Source organism: Kwoniella botswanensis, chromosome 1 (assembly GCF_036426115.1).
Source record: "Kwoniella botswanensis chromosome 1, complete sequence".
NCBI classification, from domain to species: domain Eukaryota; kingdom Fungi; phylum Basidiomycota; class Tremellomycetes; order Tremellales; family Cryptococcaceae; genus Kwoniella; species Kwoniella botswanensis.
Window position 1 is genome coordinate 13,278,791 of NC_088599.1, and position 23,508 is coordinate 13,302,298.

At 46.0% G+C, this 23,508-nt stretch overlaps 10 protein-coding genes across 10 annotated transcripts; 6 read left to right on the plus strand and 4 right to left on the minus strand.

Moving 5' to 3' along the window:
- Positions 1-176: 176 nt before the first annotated feature.
- L199_005011 (uncharacterized protein) lies at positions 177-2,314 on the minus strand (the record flags this gene model as incomplete). Its single annotated transcript, XM_064890726.1, has 7 exons — positions 177-337; positions 678-760; positions 833-1,421; positions 1,677-1,765; positions 1,825-1,982; positions 2,054-2,189; positions 2,259-2,314. The coding sequence occupies 7 exons, from the start codon at positions 2,312-2,314 to the stop codon at positions 177-179; spliced, it is 1,272 nt and encodes a 423-aa protein (XP_064746798.1).
- A 564-nt stretch (positions 2,315-2,878) lies between these two features.
- On the plus strand, positions 2,879-5,040 carry L199_005012 (uncharacterized protein; the record flags this gene model as incomplete). Its single annotated transcript, XM_064890727.1, has 11 exons — positions 2,879-2,934; positions 3,004-3,210; positions 3,305-3,431; positions 3,506-3,585; positions 3,667-3,776; positions 3,837-3,850; positions 3,929-4,062; positions 4,138-4,264; positions 4,356-4,637; positions 4,732-4,815; positions 4,945-5,040. 11 exons carry the CDS (start codon positions 2,879-2,881, stop codon positions 5,038-5,040), a joined length of 1,317 nt encoding a protein of 438 aa, XP_064746799.1.
- Positions 5,041-5,230: 190 nt separating this feature from the next.
- Positions 5,231-6,497, minus strand: L199_005013 (uncharacterized protein; the record flags this gene model as incomplete). Its single annotated transcript, XM_064890728.1, has 6 exons — positions 5,231-5,339; positions 5,405-5,585; positions 5,659-5,883; positions 5,966-6,142; positions 6,200-6,304; positions 6,368-6,497. The coding sequence occupies 6 exons, from the start codon at positions 6,495-6,497 to the stop codon at positions 5,231-5,233; spliced, it is 927 nt and encodes a 308-aa protein (XP_064746800.1).
- A 1,132-nt stretch (positions 6,498-7,629) lies between these two features.
- On the plus strand, positions 7,630-9,676 carry L199_005014 (uncharacterized protein; the record flags this gene model as incomplete). The annotated part of the gene is made up of 8 exons (XM_064890729.1): positions 7,630-7,754; positions 7,827-7,938; positions 8,018-8,238; positions 8,317-8,452; positions 8,518-8,619; positions 8,681-8,798; positions 8,908-9,382; positions 9,442-9,676. 8 exons carry the CDS (start codon positions 7,630-7,632, stop codon positions 9,674-9,676), a joined length of 1,524 nt encoding a protein of 507 aa, XP_064746801.1.
- Positions 9,677-10,152: 476 nt separating this feature from the next.
- Positions 10,153-12,924, plus strand: L199_005015 (uncharacterized protein; the record flags this gene model as incomplete). Its single annotated transcript, XM_064890730.1, has 10 exons — positions 10,153-10,238; positions 10,298-10,346; positions 10,408-10,446; positions 10,516-10,921; positions 10,976-11,152; positions 11,272-11,828; positions 11,896-11,920; positions 11,980-12,152; positions 12,216-12,412; positions 12,474-12,924. The coding sequence occupies 10 exons, from the start codon at positions 10,153-10,155 to the stop codon at positions 12,922-12,924; spliced, it is 2,160 nt and encodes a 719-aa protein (XP_064746802.1).
- Positions 12,925-13,385: 461 nt separating this feature from the next.
- L199_005016 (uncharacterized protein) lies at positions 13,386-14,704 on the minus strand (the record flags this gene model as incomplete). Its single annotated transcript, XM_064890731.1, has 2 exons — positions 13,386-13,848; positions 13,932-14,704. The coding sequence occupies 2 exons, from the start codon at positions 14,702-14,704 to the stop codon at positions 13,386-13,388; spliced, it is 1,236 nt and encodes a 411-aa protein (XP_064746803.1).
- Positions 14,705-14,936: 232 nt separating this feature from the next.
- On the minus strand, positions 14,937-15,870 carry L199_005017 (uncharacterized protein; the record flags this gene model as incomplete). The annotated part of the gene is made up of 2 exons (XM_064890732.1): positions 14,937-15,381; positions 15,449-15,870. 2 exons carry the CDS (start codon positions 15,868-15,870, stop codon positions 14,937-14,939), a joined length of 867 nt encoding a protein of 288 aa, XP_064746804.1.
- A 481-nt stretch (positions 15,871-16,351) lies between these two features.
- Positions 16,352-17,939, plus strand: L199_005018 (uncharacterized protein; the record flags this gene model as incomplete). Its single annotated transcript, XM_064890733.1, has 8 exons — positions 16,352-16,587; positions 16,651-16,685; positions 16,731-16,779; positions 16,843-16,972; positions 17,045-17,170; positions 17,318-17,463; positions 17,527-17,713; positions 17,778-17,939. The coding sequence occupies 8 exons, from the start codon at positions 16,352-16,354 to the stop codon at positions 17,937-17,939; spliced, it is 1,071 nt and encodes a 356-aa protein (XP_064746805.1).
- Positions 17,940-18,584: 645 nt separating this feature from the next.
- L199_005019 (uncharacterized protein) lies at positions 18,585-19,604 on the plus strand (the record flags this gene model as incomplete). The annotated part of the gene is made up of 1 exon (XM_064890734.1): positions 18,585-19,604. One exon carries the CDS (start codon positions 18,585-18,587, stop codon positions 19,602-19,604), a length of 1,020 nt encoding a protein of 339 aa, XP_064746806.1.
- Positions 19,605-20,405: 801 nt separating this feature from the next.
- Positions 20,406-23,180, plus strand: L199_005020 (uncharacterized protein; the record flags this gene model as incomplete). The annotated part of the gene is made up of 18 exons (XM_064890735.1): positions 20,406-20,676; positions 20,728-20,819; positions 20,870-20,986; positions 21,035-21,102; positions 21,168-21,297; positions 21,350-21,422; positions 21,471-21,502; positions 21,549-21,672; positions 21,725-21,799; positions 21,855-21,865; positions 21,916-21,972; positions 22,024-22,143; positions 22,200-22,429; positions 22,481-22,586; positions 22,644-22,698; positions 22,752-22,806; positions 22,863-23,085; positions 23,145-23,180. 18 exons carry the CDS (start codon positions 20,406-20,408, stop codon positions 23,178-23,180), a joined length of 1,875 nt encoding a protein of 624 aa, XP_064746807.1.
- Between the last annotated feature and the right edge of the window lie 328 nt (positions 23,181-23,508).

Genomic DNA, 23,508 nt, shown 5'->3' on the forward strand with positions numbered 1-23,508 from the left:
TGTATCCAGTTCATTCGATTCATCCTGCATGTTGATCATCAAACTCGTTTTGTACAATGTTTATGAACACTACCGATCTTCCATGCACGCTTACAATTTCATCCAAAAGGAAAATCCCAATTGGAACGCTTCTCGAGATAATGTCACCGTTGTATTTTCTGGTGCTTTTCACCCTTTCAAAAAATATCCATCAATTTCAATCTGGATTTCTGGATGAACCCCGACCATCCTGATGTAGTTGAGTTTTCCAGAAGGTGTAATGATTCTTTCAGGTAAGCTTCGGATCGGATGAGAGACTGATGGTATGTCTCAGGTAGCAGAGAGGTGAGTGGAGCGTCTATAGTAGAGAAGAAGAATGTTTTGTTAGTGCGGATCAATAAAGGCCGGCAGGACGCAAACATTTGCGATGAAGGGAAACGGGGTCACACCAAGAAGAAAAAACAGTTAATATGAAAGCAGTCAAGGTGGAAGCGAACGCTGTTTTCCTGCAGATACGAAGATAGGAAGGAGCATTGCAGTGGGTGTTGGGAGGAAGTGAGAGCATTAGGGATAAATGAAGTTATCAACACATATGTGTGAGTGTGTGTTGCAGAAGCGGGACATGAGGTTTTTGGGCAATCAAATTTGTAAATGTGGGAATTTGTGAGTTGAAGGCGAGACATGACCAGTGCACCCACCTCCTGGACCAAGTTCCGAACATGTCAAGAGCGTCTCTACTATTCCTTGAGCATCTAACAAGGCTGCCGCACCTCCATTCCCACTGTTGATAAAGTACAGCTTCAGCTAAAGGATCCTCCGACGGTCATGAAAAACCGATACAACGATCACTCACTTTGTAGGTGGTACAGCATGAGCCGCATCCCCTATCAAGAACACTTTCCCATCCTTATAAGGGACGTGTTTTCCAGGCGCACCACTGACAACACCGGTCGAGCTAATTGTACCGGGTATTAAGTCGTTCTCGATGATCTCCAATAACCCTTTATTCGTGCCGTCTTTCTTGAGGATATCGAGAATCTTATCGATCCACGCACCTTCAGTCAGATCTTCCCACCCAGCTGCACCTTCGGCACTGACGTTCAGAAACATCCTGACGAGTACATATCCCGTTTGGTGATCTTCCAGAGCATCTTGTACTTTCAAGACAGTTTGATCGGGCTCGGCGAAAGGTCCTTGTTCTGATAAGGTCATGGCTGATCTGGGTGTCATGTGAGGGAGATCTGTACCGTGCAGTGGAATGATATGGAGACAGTTCGAGCGACTGCCGAAGATGATATTTTGACAGTCTTTGTTGAGTTGCAGAGGGAGTTTGGCAATGGGCGTGGCTAGCTTGAATGGGATCATGACGTAAGGAAGGAGAGGGATGTGAGGAAAGGAGGGGTGAATCTGGGATCGAACAATAGAGCCTATACCGTCGGCACCTATGTACCAAACAGTATTTTATCAGTCACATATTGTATCGGTATTGAGATAATGTACGAATAGTATTGGACGGGGCACACGCCAACGACGAGCCATCATTGGGGAGGGAAGATATGACAGATAGTTGAAGCACGGAGCTAGAGTCGCGTATCCAGATATGTCCAATATTAAAATGTTGAAGAATGAGAACAGCTGGGACGCCTCGAGCTATTGAAATCAAGAGTCGATAGATCATGTCGGAAAGGCAAACTCACCAATAACCAGATCCGCCAACTCGTTCGCACCATCCTCGAATACCACTTCAACTTTCGCTTCTATTCTCTGACCCTCACTACTCTTTTTCCTCGGGTGATGTTAACACCGTCACTCAGGATATTTTTAAGAACCTTTCGATGGATCCACTGAGGCTGTTCGTTCTGATATTTGATGTTCGAGAATAAGTGGCTCAGATCTGGGTTGAGGATGTTGACGCCACCATGGGTGATACCGTAGTTTGATTGAGTGGTCAAATTGGAGTATGCTTGAGTGGAGAGGATCTTTTGCAGAGCTGATCTCGCGTCCTGAGTAGTAATGAACAACCTTAGGGCTACCCCTCTTTCTTGCGATAACGTGATGAAAGAACGGTACTCACAGGGGATATCTGCATAGGGTATTTGACGGAATCGTTGTCCTCTTCGTTCCTTTCGTATACTGTCACTTGAAGGGACGGAGGCGCCCATCCCTCCTTCTTGGCTCTTTCAAGGTAATGAGCAGCAGCAAGACCGGCTCTACGCTCAGAATTCACAGTCCATCAGCTTGCAGTTTGACCAGGTTTAAAGACAAAGAGAATGACCCACATTCCACCGCCGACGATCAGGACTTTGCACTTCTTATCAGTGGAATCAGTAGACATAGTAGCTTAGTATATATATGTTCACGAGTGGGTGATAAGTAAATCAGACTGCTGTTAACATGGGAATGACCGAGAAGCGATTCATACAGTCCTGTAGAGTTTCACCCCTTCCTTTATACCGTTGCCACCTGCTACTGTTACCTTCGAAGGTCTGTGCGGGGGACACATCTGCTGTCATCTCCCTGCCCTTGCTGTTTGCTGTGTATATGTGTATATGCAGTGTGTCAAAGTCATGCTATAGTAGATCATAACATGAACACGCAAAACATGCAAAACATGGATACCACACCTTCATGCGAAGACAGGATCAAATGCGAGGGCAGTCATTAGGCATGCGAGTGACTGCTCCCCTCGCAAGCCTGAAAAGGGGGTCAGGGTCCGTGCAGTAATCACCATGCATTGTCGTCACCATGCTCAACCCATATCCATGTTGAGCATCCTCATTCTCCTGCTCACTCGTCTTGATCGACTCTATCCGTCTCTCATACATACAGCGAACCTACCGCCTATACTCCCCTCCTCAGCCTCGACCGCCCGCTCCCCTCAAGTTAAAGATCACGCAAGATGTCAAGGCAAGCCCCATTGGTGATCGACAATGGTACGGGTTATACCAAGATGGGGTATGTTTACTATATCAATGGTACTCTTTTTTTATATGATAACCATGACTGATGACAACACCTCGGCAGCTTCGCAGGTAACTCTGAACCATCCTTCGTGTTCCCAACCGTCATCGCTACTCATCAATCAGCTTCATCCGGATCATCAAACACGTCGGGTGGTTCAGGTGCAAGGGCACCGCCTCCCATAGCTGGAAAACCAAGTCATCTGGCGAGTAAGAGGGGAATAGAGGATTTGGATTTCTTCATTGGTGATGAGGCTGTTGCCAACTCAAAGTGAGTGGATGACTCCCTGGAATGGTCCTATATAGTGTGACAAGTGGGCAATCGATTATTGCATGCGCTAACTTGATTATAACCATCTGTTCAGGACGTACTCCCTCCACTACCCTATCCGACACGGTCAGATCGAGAACTGGGATCACATGGAGAGATTCTGGGAGCAATGTATCTTCAAATACCTAAGAGCTGAACCAGAGGATCACTATGTTTTACTCGTAAGTTCGGCCATTTGCTTCATTTAACAGTATCATAACGCAGAGTGCAGTCCTAAGTCATTTGTATCAAACAGACCGAACCTCCTCTTAACCCACCTGAAAACAGAGAGAACACCGCCGAGATCATGTTCGAATCTTTCAACGTACAGGGATTGTGAGTTGTGTTCAGGCCATTTAATCAGTATACCTCGAATGGTTCAATAGACGCTGAGTCGACACCCTTTATATTGATTAGGTACATCGCCGTACAAGCCGTGCTCGCCCTCGCTGCTTCATGGACTTCTTCAAAAGTCAATGAACGAACTTTGACTGGTGTTGTGATTGATTCTGGAGACGGTGTTACTCGTAAGCTTACCTTTATACTCCCTGCCCGAGCAGAAAGCTGACACACGAATCTTCACACAGATACAATCCCTGTCGTACGTATTCCAATTCTGAAGTACCCTCAGAAAACTATGTCCTCATCCTGAAAAACCATGCTGATATTGTACTTGTAGGCTGAGGGTTATGTCATCGGATCATCCATCAAACACATCCCTATCGCCGGTCGAGATATCACTTATTTCGTTCAACAATTGCTGCGTGATAGAGGTGAAAGTGCACAGATCCCACCAGAGGATCAACTGAGAGTGTGAGTAGAGGCTTCTTACACTCGTTGTGAATGATGAAGCGGAAACATTCGCTGACACTAAGATGTTACTCGTAGTGCCGAGAAGATCAAGGAGGACTACACTTATGTCTGTCAAGATATCGTCAAAGAGTTCAAGAAGTACGACGCGGACCCTTATAGATACTTTGCTAGATTCGCTGGAGAACACAGTGTGACTGGACGAGTGAGTCTATCTTCTCAGGGTATCTCACAGATACTCTGCTCTGACTGTTCTATTCAATACCGTATTCGCTGACATCCTCAATTTCACCTAGAAATACGACCTTGACGTAGGATACGAGCGATTCCTTGCCCCTGAGATCTTCTTCAACCCAGAAATCTATTCCTCCGATTTCCTCACTCCTCTCCCTGAAGTAGTAGACACCGTCATTCAAACCTCTCCCATCGATGTGAGAAGAGGATTGTACAAGAATATAGTGTTGAGTGGAGGTTCAACCATGTTCAAGGATTTCGGTAAGAGGTTGCAACGGGATGTCAAAGCTATTGTGGATGGTAGAATCGCTGGAAGTGAGGAAAGATCGGGAAGTCATATGAAGGTGGGTCATCTTTCGTTCTGGGCCATTGCCAGTCAACATATCACACGGACTGTATGGGGAAAATGCTGACTTTTCATACCTTTTTGATAAACAGTCAAGCGGTGTAGAAGTCAACGTCATCTCCCACAAACGACAGAGATACGCTGTATGGTATGGAGGTAGTTTGATGGCTTCTACTGTAAGTGATCGTTCTAATATACTGTGTATCCCACTTCACCGAATAATTTTTACACGGTTTCTATCTCATTTGAGCTGCCCTTCCTTGCTCCAATATATGATGATTGCTAACGATTATTGCCTTTCATAGCCGGAATTCTACAATGTCTCTCACTCTCGAGTAGATTACGAAGAATATGGACCATCGCTCGTCCGTAGGTTCTCAGTGTTTGGTAGTGCGGTATAGATGGAGTAATAAACAGACAAAAGCGAGATCGTTGTAATGAATATCGAATGAACACGGATTTTACTCTGTGGTGGAACTCCGATCATACTTACTGATCCTTCGATGCATAATTTGAGAATGTCTCACTACTGATGATCTTATCTTTCTTCACAAACTTCCATCCTTGCTCAACCTCAAACATTGTATGAGATTATTCCTTACTGAACCATTGTTTCAAGGTCTGGTCTTGATCAATCCAATCTTCAAAAGTCCAAGCACCAGGCAAGACGGCAATTGTCTCGGGAGCATGGTACATTTTGCTGTCATCTCATACCGTTCATTAGCCTCTTCTGAATAGCAGATCTGTCAGCTTGATGATACTCACCCGTTCAAAATGACCTTATAAGCCAACCACAGTTCCTCTCCGATCTTCTGTTTGTGTGCCTCAGTATGGAACTGTTCGAGTGTAACTTTGGCAGTGGTGACCTTGACATTGAATTTAAGGGATAGCGATTGGGCCATTTCCAAGGGAGTGGGGGTAGAAGTATTCGCGTAGATGTTTTTACCTTTTCGACCACAATCAGCACATACCATGCCAGCGAGTCTGCCTTGCAATCGTTAGGTGTTTGAGGTACTCACCAAGCCATTTATCCCTATTGTCGAAAGCTTCCTTCACCCATAGCCCGGTCTGTTCAGCTGGATAACTTGGGATTCTCAGATCATCGGGCGCAGGAACATCCAACAACCATTCATCTCCACCTTCGGCTGGCGGTTTCAGTTGACCAAATTTGACGAGGTTGGAAAAGTAATTGAAGGTGAACAGAAGGGTGTGGGGGATACCTTTTTCTTTGAGGTAACGTGATACTGAATCAACAAGGAATACACACTTTATCAACACTGGCCAGAAGCTTGGCCGACCTCCTGGGCCCAGTGTAGATGTACTAACCCGCATTCTTGGACTCGTAATGGGGACATTCGCCTTTGTCGACCTCATCCAGAGTGGAATAAACGATATGTTTGACACCGGCTTTCACACAAGCATCAATCGCACCGATTGAATCCTTCTTTTCTGATTCTAGCGCTTTAAGAGCGTCATATCCATTGGAGAAGTAATGAGTCCAGACTACAGGAGGAAGTTGAGTAAGACGATTAACGATTAAGCATACGGTGAACGACTTACAGTCCGCGTTGACGTAAGCAGCTTCTATACCTTCTAGCTGAGCAGCATATGTTGAGGGATCAGCCAGATCACCTTTGATCAATTCGACTCCGACCTTAGCGAGACCTAGTCGACACACCCCGTCAGCAAAACCCTACAGTGTCCATGAAGTTTAGTGTACTTGCTTACCTTGAGCTTTCTCAGAGTTGACATTTCTGGTGATACCCAATACCTGATACTTCTTCTCTTTATCCTCGAGCAGATACTTGGCCACACTTGAACCTTGATCTCCTGTAACGGTGAACACGGCAACTTTCATTTGTGCTTCTGTCTATGGTCCAGTTTTTCTTGCACCGGAGTATTTGAGGATGAATCAGACAATTGCATGAGGACAGACGGAACTCCTTGGATGGGATATGAGTTCACTCTTTGGGCTTATCTCATGGTGTACTGTTCTGAAACGAAGGAACTCTACATACAAAACGGATTTATAATCGTGTTTTGGTGGAGGTGAATAGGCATATCATGAGAAAGCTTAATAAGCAAGACCCGAATATTCAGGATCCGACCGATGCTGGGTCGATGCTCCTTGACATCATCATCTCGGCGCCCCATGTTGGCCAAGTAATATGAATTACCTGTGATCCGTGATGAGGATGTCGACGTTGGAACGAGCACGACGAAGATGAGGCCGCTTCATACAAGTAAAGCTGTTTCAAAATGGAAGGCGCTGTATCCAATCGATCAAGCGGCGCATCTCCGATGAAGGGACGTCCGAGTTCCGTTTAGGAGGGGATAGCGATATGAGCAATCCAGGCCACAGGGATCAGCACGCACTGCACAGGGATATCAGGAACCACCAGTACAGCTACCAATATATGTTCAACAGGTTTCGGGTTTCCAGACAATGGTCAAACCGTTCTTCTCGTCTGTTCCTGATGCGATTCCTGCGAGCTCGAGGTCCAAATTGCATATACGACTGTCACCCGACATCCCTTCACATCTTGCGATCCTCTCAAAGCACATAGTCACACGCAATACTCATATCCCGAAAGTCTATCGATGGTGTTATCTCGATGCGTGTCCGACGTCTTATCTGTGATGAGTGGTGAGGGGTACAAGAAATTTACCTAGAGGGGAAGAAAGTAGACTCCCGATCGATCCCGGGAATGGCGTTATCAGGTGTAAATGGGTCATTCCTCATTCCGAGCTTTGTCAAAGTGGGCAAATCTACCAGAAATAGATCTCTGGGTCGCGTTCCTTGCGATATCAGTCTTGGTATTTTCCAACTTTAGGAGTACTGGGTCGATCCGAAAGACGACGAGTAGATCTCACTTGATAATGTATATATGCAGGAGTTCTCCGAGGAACTCAGTCTCACCCTCAAATTGTATTCTTACCTTACTATCTGACTTTGTACTCGTTGATAACAATCAACAGAGATAACGAATATGAACGTCGAGACCGACTTACCACCACCTACCGTCTTGCTCGACGCAGATAGACAGAGCTATATTGGTAAACCCAGCTCGAAGAAAGGGAAATGGCAAAAATTCGTTTCATTCATCTGGGATTCGTAAGTCATCTTTCTCCATCCTTCATCCTTCATAAATGATTATGCTAACGAAAGAGATGTCATTGCATGTAGTGATTACTATGAGAAATCAGATGCAGAACGAAAATTGGTATTCAAACTTGATTGTTTCATGTTGACAGCTATGACTATCGGTTGGTGGTTGAAGAACTTGGATCAGAATAATGTGAGTGAACAATACTGATATTCTCTCTCAGAACCGAGCAGAGTTCGACATCGCTGATGTTGAATTTCATCCTTTGCAGCTGGCCAATGCATATGTATCGGGCATGAAAGAAGATCTCAATATCCAGGCAAATCAATATACGTACATGGGGACCATCTACAATGCCGTCGTAGCCGCCATGCAAATTCCGTCGAGTTTCATCGTCATGAAAGTTAGACCTTCATTATTCTTGGCTATATGTGAGATCGGTTGGGGTGTCTTCACCTTCGCTCAAGCGGGTGCCAAGAGCTACCAGGCTATGTAAGTTCTCCTACCTCTTTTTCATCCTTCCGCGTACAAACACGTTCAGTGGCACTTTGCTGATATCCACTCAAACAGGTATGGTTTCCGATTTTGTATCGCTCTTTTCGAATCCTTCTACTATCCCATCGGCTTCTTCATCCTGGGATCATGGTATACAAGACCGGAGTTAGCCAAACGGATCGGTCTATGGTTCATCGCAGGTCCAGCAGGTGTAAGTGCAATTTGAGTGTGGCTTATCGTGATTTCCACCTTCTGACATCGTTTTTCGCCCCGCAGTCTGCTTTTTCGGGTTTCCTTCAAGCTGCAATCTACAAAAACCTCGACGGAGTCCTAGGACGTGCAGGCTGGTCATGGTTATATATTGTGTGCGGAGCGATGGTGAGGCCTGGAGACGTTCCGAAAGCATGGCGACTCGGTGCTAACGCGAAGAGACGATCAGACTGTCCCTTGCGGCTTTCTCCTGCTTTTTTTGGTTCCAGATTTCCCCGAAAACACCAAAGTGTGGTATTTGAGCGATGAGGAGAAAGCTTTGGCCAAGGAGCGAGTGGCTAGGAATGGTGAGTAATCCATGTGTCGAAGGGCCTAAGCGATTGGGGTCCCTTCCACCCAAGATCGATCCCAGAGGGAGCCCCATGGACTGATTGGCTCTCGTGTGTTATACCGAAGGTGCTCAACCGATGAAAGGCAAGATCAACGGGACGGTCATCTTGTCCGCACTCAGGGACTGGAAATTCTGGATCATAGTACCGTTCTACTGTATTTACGGATTCGCTGTCCAAAACGGTACCCAATTCGGTGTATACCTCAAGGCGTTCAAATACTCTGTCACTTTGCGAAACGTTCTACCATCAGCTATGTATATAGTGCAAATTCCCTGCATTTTAATCTACTGCTACATATCAGATCGAACGACTAGGATCCAGAGAGGTTGGATCATGTTGGGACCCTTAATTTGGGGCATTTTCCCAACGGCGGTACTTGCTTTCTGGGGTCATTCGAATTCTTTGCGGGTGTTCGCATTTATGGTCAACGGTTCCCTCTATATCACACCTGTATTCTATGCCTGGGTTGCTGAGATGTGCGGACACAAGACGGAATTTAGAGCCTTCATTACTGGATGTACCTCTTGTCTGTTCTATGCGTAAGTGACTTGATTTGGGTATCGAAATGAACATCGTGGCTGAGAATACCTTTCTACAGCTTCAATGCATGGCTACCGGCAATCGTTTTCTTACAAACCGACGGACCAAGGTTCAAAAAGGGTTTCAGGACCACTTTTTCATGTTGTGTGGCCAGTGTGGTGTTCGTCATCGTGATCATCTTGATGCGAAGAAGGGAGCTTAGACAGGAGAACAACAAGATGGTTGATGAGACATCTGTGCAGCAAGATCAGATCGACAGAGACAGAGAGGGCGACCTTGAAGAGAAGCTTTAGAATTGACTGGAGAAGTCGCCAATACGAAGGGTACGAGGGATATATTAATATGGCCGGTTCTGACATAGATAGTCAAGACCAGTGTATGCAATTTTATCTGCCACATCGCGAGGGCCATATGCGAAACGTTTCTTGTCCATCTTGTATTTCCTATTCCTACGCATACAATTTGCAACAACTTGTGTGCAGGTGATACTGCACACAACCCCACACACTCATAGTCGCTTGCATATGCATGAATGACGATGAATTGTGCTTTACAGGTATCGGAATTGATCCCATGTTCTGCCTCGGATGATTGATTAATGATTATTATTGCGTGCCTTAGATCTCTCGAATGAACATGTGAAAAATCGGGATTTGCAAATGACAATAACAACAACATCATCATGCATCATCATCTGCTCATCTTCCTACCTATCATCGTATAATCCAACTATAATCACACTCATCCCTATAGATAGAGGACAAGACCGATGGGAGAGGGATCGGAGACTCCACCACCAGCCAAGAGGCGTAAAGCTAGGAGGGCGTGTGATCAGTGTAGAAACAGGAAGCTGAGGTGGGTGATGGATGGTAGTCATCGTTATTGGAGCTGACCAGTATCGATCGTTTGCTCAGATGTGAATATCCTGATGATGACCAGTCTCAATGTGTCGCATGTAAACGAGTGAGTGGGAGCTGCACAAGACAAAACACGTAGAATGTCTCATGCTGATGGTCATATATAGTCCAAGTCTCAATGTGAATCTACCCAGCCTGCTAAAATCGTATGTATTTTCTCCCTACCTTCCATACGTCGATACGATGGCCAGCGTCTAATACTTATCGCTCTATAGGATAAGAGAAGACTCCGAACTCTGGTAGATCTAGCAACTACCGACGAGCAGAAACAATGGGTAGCAGCTCAGATAGCCTCGAGGGGGATATACGTATCATCGACTGATACGGGTGCGCTGAGGAAAGCCAGACCATCTACGGCCGGTGATCCGATCCAACTAGTGGCTAGATTGTCCTCACCCAGCACAAGTAACAATCCCACGACAGGAATATCACCGACTGCAGCAAGCAGCTCCTCAACACCCGTCGATCTTCCAAAGAGTAGTATCATAACGTCAGATACTTCGAGATACATCCAACGAGACGATGATCAACCGGAAGGATCGACGTCCACGGGACCGCCAAGAAGAAACTCGGATGAACCTCCTAATCTCAAGCTCAGTGGACCGGAACCTAGAATGCAGGGTGAGTCGTTCAAGCTTATATAGACCCGGCTGATCTCGAACTCCATACGATCAGGTCCAACCGCAACTATCAACCTCCTGGCGGACTTGCCTGAAGATTCAGCTGCTTTAGACCGCCGGTATGGTTTGTTCAGAGTGACGGAGGGATGGGTATACGGCGCGAATCCTGATATACCGATGAGTGAGGGTCAGCTATCGGAGCAGCAGGTCAGAGAAGATGTTATAGCGAAGTGTGAGCTGAGTTTCCATGTTATCATCTTTGCCGTACCCACCATGAATTCCCATAAGTTACCAACCTCTTCAGTTTCGCTGCTACGGTACCATACATTCCTGACTCATACACTGTCTCAGTGTTATCCTTCTACACCGACCAAATAGCCCCATTGAACGCCGTCATACCACCTCATCGAATATCATCTGCAATCGATACATCCTCATTCGTCTTCTCATCCATCCTCGCAGTCGCCGCTCTCTCTCGGGAAGTTCCATCCTCCATTTACGCCAGTGTACGGTCCAAACTTACCAGAGAACTACATGAGGAACTGGGAAAAGGCAACGGATCGACTTTGCAGCAGGTTCAGGGATTATTGATATCCGGAATGTCGCATGAGTTACATGGGGAGACCAATATGGAAGGAGGATCGAATTGCTGGATCAGGATAGGTACGGCGATAAGACAGGCTCAGGATATAGGTCTGCATAGGCTGAACGCAAATCATTGGTTACCTGAGATGTTTGCGGATAGAGCGAGAGCTTGGCTGGCTGCGATCATAACGGATAGATGGTACGGTGGAGCTTTCGGACAACCTTTAGCTATAAACTTGCTCGATTGTGAAGATCCGCTGGAATCATCAGACTTGCTACATACATCGGATCTGACTCATGCTTTCCAGGTGGAAATGTATCATGTGAGTTTAGCTTCTCCCTCACTATTAGTTTTTGATGTGGGCCATTTTTATTGACGATCTTGAACAGATCAGCTGCCTTCTTGGTGACATCAGTAAGTTTACCTGATTGATGATTCACCTATACATAATCGCTGATCAATGGATCATGCAGTGCAAGTCATCTACCGCCCTAGGTCGCTGGAGAGATGTACCGATGACATCTTGGAATCACTCTTGCGGCAGATAGACTCGCGACTAAGCTTGATACCTGAACCTTTTCTGTTCACTGGAGAATCGACTTCGGTCCAGGGTGGTTTATTACGCCTAGTGACTGTTTCAACAGAGGTGAGCAAGGTCGTTCATGCGGTGGGTATGTATCGGCTGATGAAATATCCTATCTATCTCCAGGTGATCTTCTTCCGTTCATTCGTCAAACATAATCGTAAACTACCTTCGCATCTCACATTTCGACCTACGCCCCAAAGATGGTCGAGGACAGTCCAGAGGGCACGTCAAGCGATATCTTGGATGAATCAGCATGGGGACCATATTCTAGATTGTTGGTTGATCGCAAAGTATGCTATTGTTTATGCTGCATTGGCACAGTAAGTGTATTCACAGTAATCACGATTTTGAGCGAGCTCATCGCTGATATGTCACATATAGATATTACAACTACGCCGCAGAAAGAGATATAGGATCATTACAATCTTTATCGACAGCGAAGGATATGATGAACCGATGGGCACTGGGCCACAATCAGCTCAGACCCATCGCAGCAAGGGCCAAGATCGCCGATATAGTCAACCTATTCTACAAAGCTGCGTTAGGAATGACAGGGAATACTCCCTCTGTCAGTATACCAGCTCTGATCACCCCTACTTCGTCTACGTCTCGGACCAGCTCCGATTCAAGTCCGAGATTTCATTCGTCCACTTCCAGTATACCCCCACGTCTAGAGCACTATACCAACATCTCGATGGAAAAGATGAGTCAAGGTGCAAGCGAAGACGATACGATCCCTCGACTGGATACATCGACATTGGATGATTGGCTGGCTGATTTCTTCAGACAACATGATATACCGGATGTGGGATTATCAACTTCCGCGATGTAGGAAGGGGATCTAGTCGATTCCTGGCGGTTGTCCAAGATACAAGCGGAACCCAAAACCGAATGTGACCTCATACAATAGGATGACATGGTAAAGCGTCCCTCAGCTCAACATTTTTTCGAATTTGGGGCGAACATATATAGCCGATCGCAAAGATCTCCATCAGCGAACAAGATGATAGTGTTGTTGTATGTTAGAATAGGATAGCAAATAGATAGAGTTCATCGATAGAGCTATATGACATGCGAACAATGTATACGTGTTTGTATATGTCATTCTTTACATTTCGACATCCCAGAAGACCAGGCTTGATCGGAAATCTCTGTTCATCACGCATACAACTCCATTCCATCACAGTTTCTGAGACTTACAACAACAGTGACAGATAACCCCAACTCTCCCAATAACCCTCCATCCCTATTTGACGATTGTGTATCTTTTGCCTTAGATCCAAACACATCCATCTACGTCCGTTGCCCGATTGATCTCCCCCATTCCTTCAATCCATCTTCAAATTCCTCCATCATCTCCTCGCCCCACCTCTTATCTCCATCACTCCTTCCATTAATTATGGGCATCGTTATCTTATCTTCGCCAGTCCACCAGCTGAACCAGTTCGAATTCAATGTTCCATACCGCGAGTCGTTTAGACCAAGCGCGAATGTACCGATGAAATCTCTTTTCTCGTCAAAATATAAAATGGAAGCACCGCATGTAGAGCAGTGGTATCTTGAGATACCGGGGTTAGACGGTGTGGAATGATAGAGTGTCAACCCTGCTAGTTGGGTGGAAGAGGTCATGGTGCCATTAATGTAGGGTGTTGGGTTGGGAGAGGAGGATGTGAAGATATCAATGAAGGGGATCTGTACCCATGGATGAGCGAGGAGAGAGGAACCAGTGGTGAGTCGACATGAATCACATGAGCACCTGGAGTGATGTAATCAGTACAAGTCCCGAGGCGGCTTTGGTGAGATCACAGTGTCACAATGAGGGAATGAGAGCAAACTCACCAGCTAGCCATGTACCTCTGCGGGATACCTTCGTCATCTAATGGGTGTTGATACCAATAACATCCTTCCGGTAATGGTAAACTAGGTTTGGGTCGCCGAACATACACGTCGAAAGCTTTACATTTACAATGAAGGTTGAGCATCTCATCTGACCTGATGTTTTTAGGTATATCTTGATGAGGTTCCCATTCTACCAATCCATCATGATATCTCTTGAGTTGTTTCCCATTGGATGTCCTCCATATATTCGATATTCCCCCATCTACCGTATCATCCAGGAAATGATGCCCCTGCACATCTACTATAGGTATTTTCTTCCCTTCCACCTCTAAGAACAGCCTATCTAAACACCCCAACATCCACATTCCAATCTCCACATCACCAGTCAAAGAAGCTACCTGGAGGTAGACTTTGGTGCCGCATTTCCCACAGAAAAAAGATGTGATGATGGTTCGACCGCAAGTAGTATTACTTGAATACTTGTTCAGTCCACCTTGACCATCACTGTTATCCTCCTCCCCATCAGGTAGAGTATCTTGATCAATTGCGAATCCACATTTCTGATCGTATTTACTGAGTTTCTTCAGATCTTCAGGTGAAGGTATAGACCGAGTGAGTTTAGCTGATAGTGTCAAGATGCAGATCTGTCCGGTACGGTACCTGCATGCATCGCATGAACAGGTGGTCTCGCTGAGTGGGAAGGATACATCTTCAGGTATGTTGATCTGGTATGAGAATTGTTTACAATGACACGATGCAGTGAGATGGTTCATGATGTTTTCATACGAAGAGATGGAAAGGTTATATCAAGTGGGCAGAGGAGAATGAGGACGTTATCAGGTGGATCAGGGCAACAACGCAAATAACCCAACTTGACTCTTTATGCAATCGTCATGCGATCCTTGTATGCATGCAAATCAAATATACATATGTAGGAATGCATCCTCATCTACAAGGTCGTCGTGCACTTCAAAGATTACTATTTCCATATACAAGTCATGTATATCATGCCTTATCACTCTCCAACCTCTTCTCCAATGTAGCTAAATCAGGACCATTCCCACCCAGATCTTTCGGTACATCCTCAGCATTCCCCAGTTCCTTCGCCAGGTTCTCTTTGTAACTGATAACCTGGAACTTCTTCGCCGTCTCAGCAGAGACGAACAAGCTGATAGCGGTAAACATCCATGACATGATCAAGGGAACTTCTACGAAGAATTTCCTGAGCAGTAATTCCGGATAATGAGCTTGCATGATTTCGATGGTCGCTTTCGAGGCTGCTTTGACCAATGGATCCATTCGAAGGAAAGAGACACCTCCGTACAGATGGATCTGGTCGACACGATGAGGATCATCACCTTTGCCATAGTCCGGGATTGGTTTAGTGGTGGTGGAAAGGTGAAGATGGGAAATGGCTCGTTCCATCAATCCGATACGCCATCGTAGGAAACTGGAGTATGTATGGGTCAGTTCGGTTAGGATAGTATGAGTATGTCAAAAGCAAAAGGAGAACATACCGTTGGAGATCCCCAAAAGGTTTCTTCAGATCTTTCACAGCGCCATAGACATTCCAGGTAACTATATCCTCCTTCCCATCGTTCTTCCCAACTTTTGTCACATATCCTAAACCTTCAAAATCTGGTCCAAACTCTTCTACCGTGTTATCTTCTTTATCCAACCCGAATTCCTTCCTCCATTTCAGTGTCTTGGTGAGGTTCTCGGCTGCCTTGTCCACGTCGTTCGATACTGATCTGAGGTATTTTTGGAGTATGAGAAGAGTGGAGAAAGCAGGTGGGGTGGAAGTGGTCAGTGTTACTCCCCAAATGTGCGGGTGACCTGATTCCTCGATGATTTTAGGGAGTCGGGACTGGAATTGCAACAGTGGGTGCTCAGATGGTAAATCTGGCCATGTAGTCGTAGGTTGTGGTGACGGTGACATGGTGCGGGGTTGATGGAATCAATGATATTGGTCGATGCTCGAGTCAAAGTATATGTAGCGTTGATTCCTTTGTTTCACCTTGCCTACCACTCGCACTTGCTCGTCCTCCTCCCCCTCTTCGCCTTCTCGTTCGCATCTTTCATCGTTCTACGTTGATATCCGTTATCAGATTAGCCAGCCAGTGCCCTATATGAGATGCATATATAAAGTACACAGCACCCAAGGCCTTAAGGGAACCAGGAGGATTGCGGCAGCTGTTTTCTCTATGACGTTACTTTCAGCGTATACTGCAATCTCCGTGATCCACCGAATACCAGCAAACAGAGCATAAAATCAGCAATCGAGCCCCAATGATTTATGACATTCCCTTGCGTATATCCTCAGTGACTACCCTACACCCTATACCCTACGAATCCCAATATAGTCACTCGGTGAAAAAAGCGTGTAGATAGTATCATCCAGCACTAAGCAATCGACCCCGATGCCTTTCGATTTCAGCCATCTGTTCTCTGGACACCACAACAATCACGATGATGGGCCTCATTCAGCTCACAAGAAGAAAGAGTACACGTTCGATCATGATGTAATAGGGCAAGGGGGATATTCACAAGTGATGAGGGCGCATTGGAAAGCAAGAGATGGGATGGTAGTCGCCATGAAGGTGGTCAGGAAGGAAGCGGTCAAGGATAGGGAAGGATACTTGAAGTTGATAGATTGGTAGGTACAGTTTATGAGAACAGCTACCAAACTATCAAACTAATACAGCTTGACTTATTACAGTGGATTCTCTCGTATAAACACTCATCCAAACATATGTGAGTGTTTAACTATGTACTGATACGACTCATGAAAGGCTGTAGCTGATAACAAGCGATTGCTCGACCCATTCTTCTTAGGTGCTGGTTTAGAGTAAGTTCTTGTTGACTCAATAGCCCCACCCTAGACAAGCTGATCCCAAGGTCACTCTCATAGCTGGTTCGAAAGTACACACAAGTTCTACATCGCCTTCCCATTACTGACTGGTGGCGAACTGCTGGAAAGACTGAACAGGAGAGGGAGATTCACCGAAGACGCTGTCAGAAAGGTAATGAGAGTCATGCTGGTGAGTCATGCATGGTTTTTATGCTGATATCTTGGCCACCACTCACCTCTATCTGACGTGCCCATTTCACAGAACACACTATCTTTCATACACTCGCACGGGATAATACATCGAGATGTCAAACCTGATAATTTCCTATATCGAACGCCAGAATCCGAAGTAGATGATATAGTACTCATAGACTTTGGCATATCAAAGGTGAGTCTGAGATCGCGATTGCGTTCTCTCCCACACTCATAACTGGACCTATCTATTCTGCATATTTGCCTTCGCATCCTCCTGTTAAGCCATCTTTGCCTAGCTCTTCCCTGTCTCCCATCGCTGATTTTCCTTCATGAATGGCAGGTACTAGACAACGAGTCTGAAGACGATCCTCGGGATCAGTATGAAGTAGGAGGTACACCCGGATATGCGGCTCCTGAGGTGTTCTGCGGGATAGGATATGGCAAGAATTCAGATCTATTCGGTGCAGGTGTGATAGGGTACAATCTGTATGTCTCGTTTTTCGTTTGTACAATATAGATTGACCTCCGCCTGATACCATTACATCATAGTCTATCCTCATGGTCACCTTGGGAGTCGAGAGATACTGTCGCACTAATACAGGAAACGTCGAGAACAACCGTCAATTTCCCAACAGGACCTTTCGAAGGTGTATCCGAACAGGCCAAGTCCTTCGTCCGACACCTCATGCAACCACCATCCCGTCGACCAAGTGCCAAGAAAGCGTTACAACACGTGGTGAGTGCGAAATTCCACAAGTGACATAAACGAAAAGCTCTGCTGATCAGTTATCGTCTATCAGTGGCTCGCCGAACCAGTCAAACCTGTGGAACAAGATCACATACTTGAATCTCACGAGATTAAACAAACGAGTATACAGCCTCTTGTTCCTCACCCAACCATAAAACCGGAACATCCAATAGCGAGGCAATTGACAGCTCAGCCAGCTGAACTCAAGCTGTAGCATTTTACGATCAGACTATCTCTGTCTAGATAACATCACCTATTGTTCAGAGTCTTCCAGTATTCAGGTTTTCTTTTGTATCATCACCCTACACTTTAAATCTGTATACACACATGCTCTAATGATAGATCCCAGTGAGCTTCCATTCCAGGAGTCTGACCATCTCTAGGTCATACGCGAGTGAAGGCTTGAGGCAGTTCTTACGACCGAACATCAGTCCAAAAAGGGGGTTGGACGCAAATCCTTATCAACGACTAGATCTTCACGTGCGTTCCCTCCCACCCACGTTCATGCGATTACCAGAACGATATACGGGAAACATGGTTGTTAACATGCTTATCGTGACCGAAAAACATTTCCAAATCTCTGGTAGACCCTTTCTTGAACAGTACACATGGAGCATACATATGCACATTCCTGGCTTAACAAGCACTGAAGCTGCTCGATTGATACACGTGCAGATAGCTTCGCCCATTCCAATCATCCCCAGGTCCAGCAGCTGCGTCGATATGAACGTGTGCTCAGAGAGCTCAATGATCATTTGGAAGACTACCAACATATAAATACACAGACCAATCCAGCAGCCGGAGAACGTGACCCGATCACTTGATTGCTAGTCATTCCGATCCTCAAAAAGCGCAAGCAATGTTGCTCTTCGCTCTGTTCTCATTGCCACCCATCCTTGCTTCTGCTGTCAACATCACCACCTATGTTGACGTCCAGCTAGCTCCTGCACAGCTACCTCCATCTGCAGCAGCCAAAAATGCTGATGCCATCGTATCTGCTTTTGCCAATCTATCTCGAAATACCAAATGGAACTTGATACAAAATATCACCCTCGAGGGCGATATAGGGGAACCAGAGGGGATGGTCAGAATAGGTGACAATAGGATTGTAGTCGCATGGGGTGACTGGGTCGTACCCACCAAGTCGTATGGTAAAGATGTACAAGGCAATTCCGTCATTAACGACGGTACCGATAGAGAGAACGGGCAAGGATACGCACACTTATCAATCTTCGATGGGACCGGAAAACGCCTGGCTGATACAACGTTGAACGAGCTCAGTGATTCGGAATACCATATCGGTGGGATAGACTACGATGGGGAATGCCTTTGGACCGAGTTGAGTGAATACAGGCCGAACTCGACAGCAACGATTATTCGAGTCAACCCACACACCTACCAATTCGATCCTGTCGTCCATATCAAGGACCACTCAGGTGGTGTATTGCACGACACGAAGAAGAATACCATAACAGCGTTGAATTGGGGATCAAGAAACGCTACCAAGTATACCCTCGATTCTGAGGACCTATGGAGAGCACCCGAGAGTAAAATTCCCAACCCAAGTTTCTTCGCAGATTATCAAGATTGCAAATGGTTGGGATACCCATCACGATTCGACGGGGTAAGATCCACTGCACTCTGCGCAGGTGTGGCAGCTTACTCGACCAAGAACTCGACTGTCTCCTTGGGTGGGCTGGCGATAATCGACGTAGACACCATGGTCCCTTTGATGGAAGTGCCGATCACACTGTATACTCCAAAAGGAACTTCGATGACTCAAAACCCGATAGATGTCGACGTGGTGGATGGTAAAATGCGATTGTACTTTGCGCCCGACCAACATAACGGGACGGTGTATGTGTACGAAGCCTTGTGAGAGAGCGTAAGAGTTGATAATCTCATGGGCAACATTGCTGCTCAGTTGAGAGTCGAAGTCGATTGTTGTTTTGGGGAGTTGATATCACTTTTGCGTATATGTCCATCCTGATAGAACAATATAATCATGCTCGTTTAAGTATACTGATAACCATGCATGTCACTATCCTCCTCATGTTCCACTCTCATGCACATGTGTCCGTTGTTACCACATCAGTACAGTCTAGCCAACAACTACCTGGGAGAATTACTCAAAGGAACAAGTCTTTGCATGCAGATTGTACCATCATAAACCATCTTGTGCTCTTGTACAATCGATCATCCTAGCTGACTATTGGCGTTCCTTGTGGCTCATGAAGCGATACTCTGTACTTGCTGTCGCTTAACAGGACACTCCATTACATGAGTTCGTATGTGGAATTCAGCTCACGAAGCTCCAGTTATCGTTGATGCAGACCCTTTTCGCTCAGAAAGTATTATCGCTGAATCCGGCAGACTCAACGTTCACGTTTGACTCGAAATAAGGGTAAAATCCCATTTCGATAAGCCACATACGTAGAAGCCTGTTTATCCTGAAACCACGGGAATCAACGATCAACGGGCCGGGTTGCGTCGATCGACACGCTGATGCACACATGGTGAGTCACTTACTTAATAAGTCTATTTCCCTTGATTGCAATAATGTTTGTGTCCTGTAGAAAACATTCAAACATCCACTTACATCTGTACTACCTACTCTCAAATCACTATTGTACCCAACATAACCGTTCATCACGCTTGCCAGCTACTCGCAACATACAGAATGTCTGTTTCAACCGACCAAGATACAGACGAGGTATGGGATCTGCTGGATGCACTTGAAAGGTACAATTCGGCGCTTGACGTAGAAGAACTCGACGATGGAGAGATGGCATCTCTGGAGGAAGCATTGGCATATGACCCTACTTCTCGACCCATTGCTTCTAGGGCTTCGAGTGGCGTACTGGACAACGAACAGATAGAAGTTCCTCATTTCCCTGATCTATCAGAGCGATTGCTAGCAGATGTCAGGAAAGGTGAAGCCAGAACAAGTGGTAGGTGACTAATCATCCATTATATGGGACGAACGCTGACAGTCAAGATAGAGCCCATATCCAAGGGAGTCTTGCAGAGTGAGGAAAGTGCTTTAGTAGATATGGCGAGCAAGGCAAGATTCGAGGAGTTATTGGGAACACAAGTGGGTTAATATTCTTTTCTATCGGCCAAATTTGCTCATTTTCGGCATAGATGGGCCTCACTCGCTTCGAAGAATGGATCAACCATGAAGGTCTACCTGGGTCTAAGGAGTTAATGAGGTACTACAAAGATTTAAGGGCATACATGACCTTATTCAAAGAAGTACAGGTGAGCAATTCAGGTCGATTTATTGCTCCTGACTGACAATCTCCTCAGGCGATCGGTTCTGGGATGCAGGAGGTATACTCTGAGAAGACGGTTCACGGGCATGGACCAATTGACTCGTCAGTACATCTCTAGCTGTTGAGGATATCTGCTCATATTCATCTTTCCATGTTCACGTTCCCAGATCTCCCGTGCGAACAATGGATTACACTTCAGGTTTAACATCTGCTTCGCTCAGCCTGCGTTCAGCACAGCAAGCCGCAACAGAAAGTTTGTATGCTTCGGAGTTCAGAAGATTCGTTGCTGGCAAACTGGTATGTCCACCATTCAAGTTGGATAGTGGGTGTAGCTAATGCACAGTCTCAGACCGAGCAAGCGAGAGCGCGACTGCAATTCATTCCAGACCATGATAAGAGAGGCAATCTGGGAGAGGTGTTCTGTGAGTTCACCATGATTCTCGAGGAGGCTTTCCCTGACTATCTTCCAGGTATCGCCGATCCGCGTCTACCTGACCAGCCCGTATGTGATTAATCCCCTGTAACAGCCTTGACTGACCACTTGATAGCTCGTCTACATTTCCGATGGATTCTGCCGGTTATCAGAATATTCCAGAGCTCTTTTGATCGGTAGAAACTGTAGATTTCTACAAGGTCCGAAGACTGATAAGTCTTCGATTAGAGCGCTACGAGGTGTGTGATGTTCATAACACCAGTCCGATATATAAAGCTGAGCTGGATATAGACGCTATCGAGGAGGGAAGAGAACACTGTTGTCTGCTTCTTAACTACACCCGGACGGGTAAACCGTTCTGGAATTGTGAGTGATCAGGGTATTGTTGTATAATGTTGTGCATTCCGCTGACTCTATGCAGTGCTCAATATGGTATGTGTGACTGGATCATCGATGAAGATTATCGCTAAGTCCAACTATAGATTCCTTTGAGAGGTGTAAATGGGGCTGTTGAGCTGCTGTTGGGTGCGCAGATCGATGTAAGTGCAGGAAAATGATAGTCATATAATCGTTTCTGACCATACAAACAGGTGACTTCTGCTATCTCAAGCTCTAAAGCCTTCAAGAATCTGGAAGACCTGGTAGACGGAAAGGATGGTAAGGATCGAAGTGCGAATGCATTCGGCTTCAGTGATGAGCTCCTCGTGCATGTGAGTAACACATGTGCCATCTTGAGAAATTTAGCTTATAGGATCTTCCACCTCAGGCGGAAAAACACCTTTCGACACCATCGATCGGACGACGATTACAACGACCGCCATCGTCCATCAGCGCACCTGCCACTCCGTCTCTACCATATCCAGGCCCCGCAGCAGTGACTCAGCGGTACCAGACCTCCTCTCCCAAGATCGGTAGCCCTCAAGTATCGCAAGACAGGAGGTCGGGTTGGATCTCTAAGCTCAAGAAGAGAACGGATGTTCCTATTTCGATGACTTCGTAGGTGATAACAGTCGTATGATGTGCCAAAACTCTGACTTTCACATACAGGAATATCATTACTCCCAATGGGCATGTAGCAACGCCGCAGATCCCGGCCAGGCTCAGAGACCGAATGGCAGATTTCTCTGCTGCTCATGCAAAATTAATCATCTTCGTAAGTCTTCATGATATCATCTGCATTATGCCTTCTTCCAGGCTGATGTGCTTTTAGGATGCGAAATGCGGTCGCATACAGTACGTGACTCCGCCTTTGTTGGCATATCTTCGTGAGTATTGGAACAAACTCGGGATGTTGCATTTGTCTGAAAATGATATTCAGGATACCCGATACGGAAACACAAGGACCGACTAACTTCCAGCCTGTTACGTATGGAGTGAGTGATTTATGGCAAAGCCATGTTTTTAGATTGCTGACAAGGATGATTGACAGTATCGTTGACCTACTGACTGGGGGGACACCCAGCGAAACAAACTCAATCATCAAATCCATAGACGACATCGTTTCCAACGAAAGCACCCATTCTGTCTTCGCCGGTTTGTTACTATTTCAATCTGGGCGGGATGCACCCGATCACATTGCAGATGCTGTGACCGAAGGTGGAAAACGATATGCCAGGAGTTTGTTGCATCTGACGCCTGTCAAGGATAGGAGAGTAAGTCTGATTTCCAGTAGAATAGATGGTCCGAGCTGAGATCTGGTATCACAATACAGGACAAGTCGCAGCTATACGTCGTCGTTGTTGGATGAAGTGTACGGAATGCAGTGTATATGGGAGGATCATAAACAATGGCAGGACGGAAGCAGATTATTGATAGATTGGCCCTTTCTGCTCCCCCAAGTATGTGAAGCTGGTGCCAGCAGTGCGACCGTACAAGCCTGTGCTTTGGTAGGCCATGATGTATTTAGTCTTTTGTATATATACCCTTAGTCTGTTGTATTTATGGACTTTTGACTTCACAAATGCTACCGATGATCTGATTAAGGGTTCCGTTTGCGGAAGTCTCGGAAACAGAACTACAACACAACCGAGCAGACCAAAGATGAAAAGGTAGTGCTCATATACTGTAACCGAGGC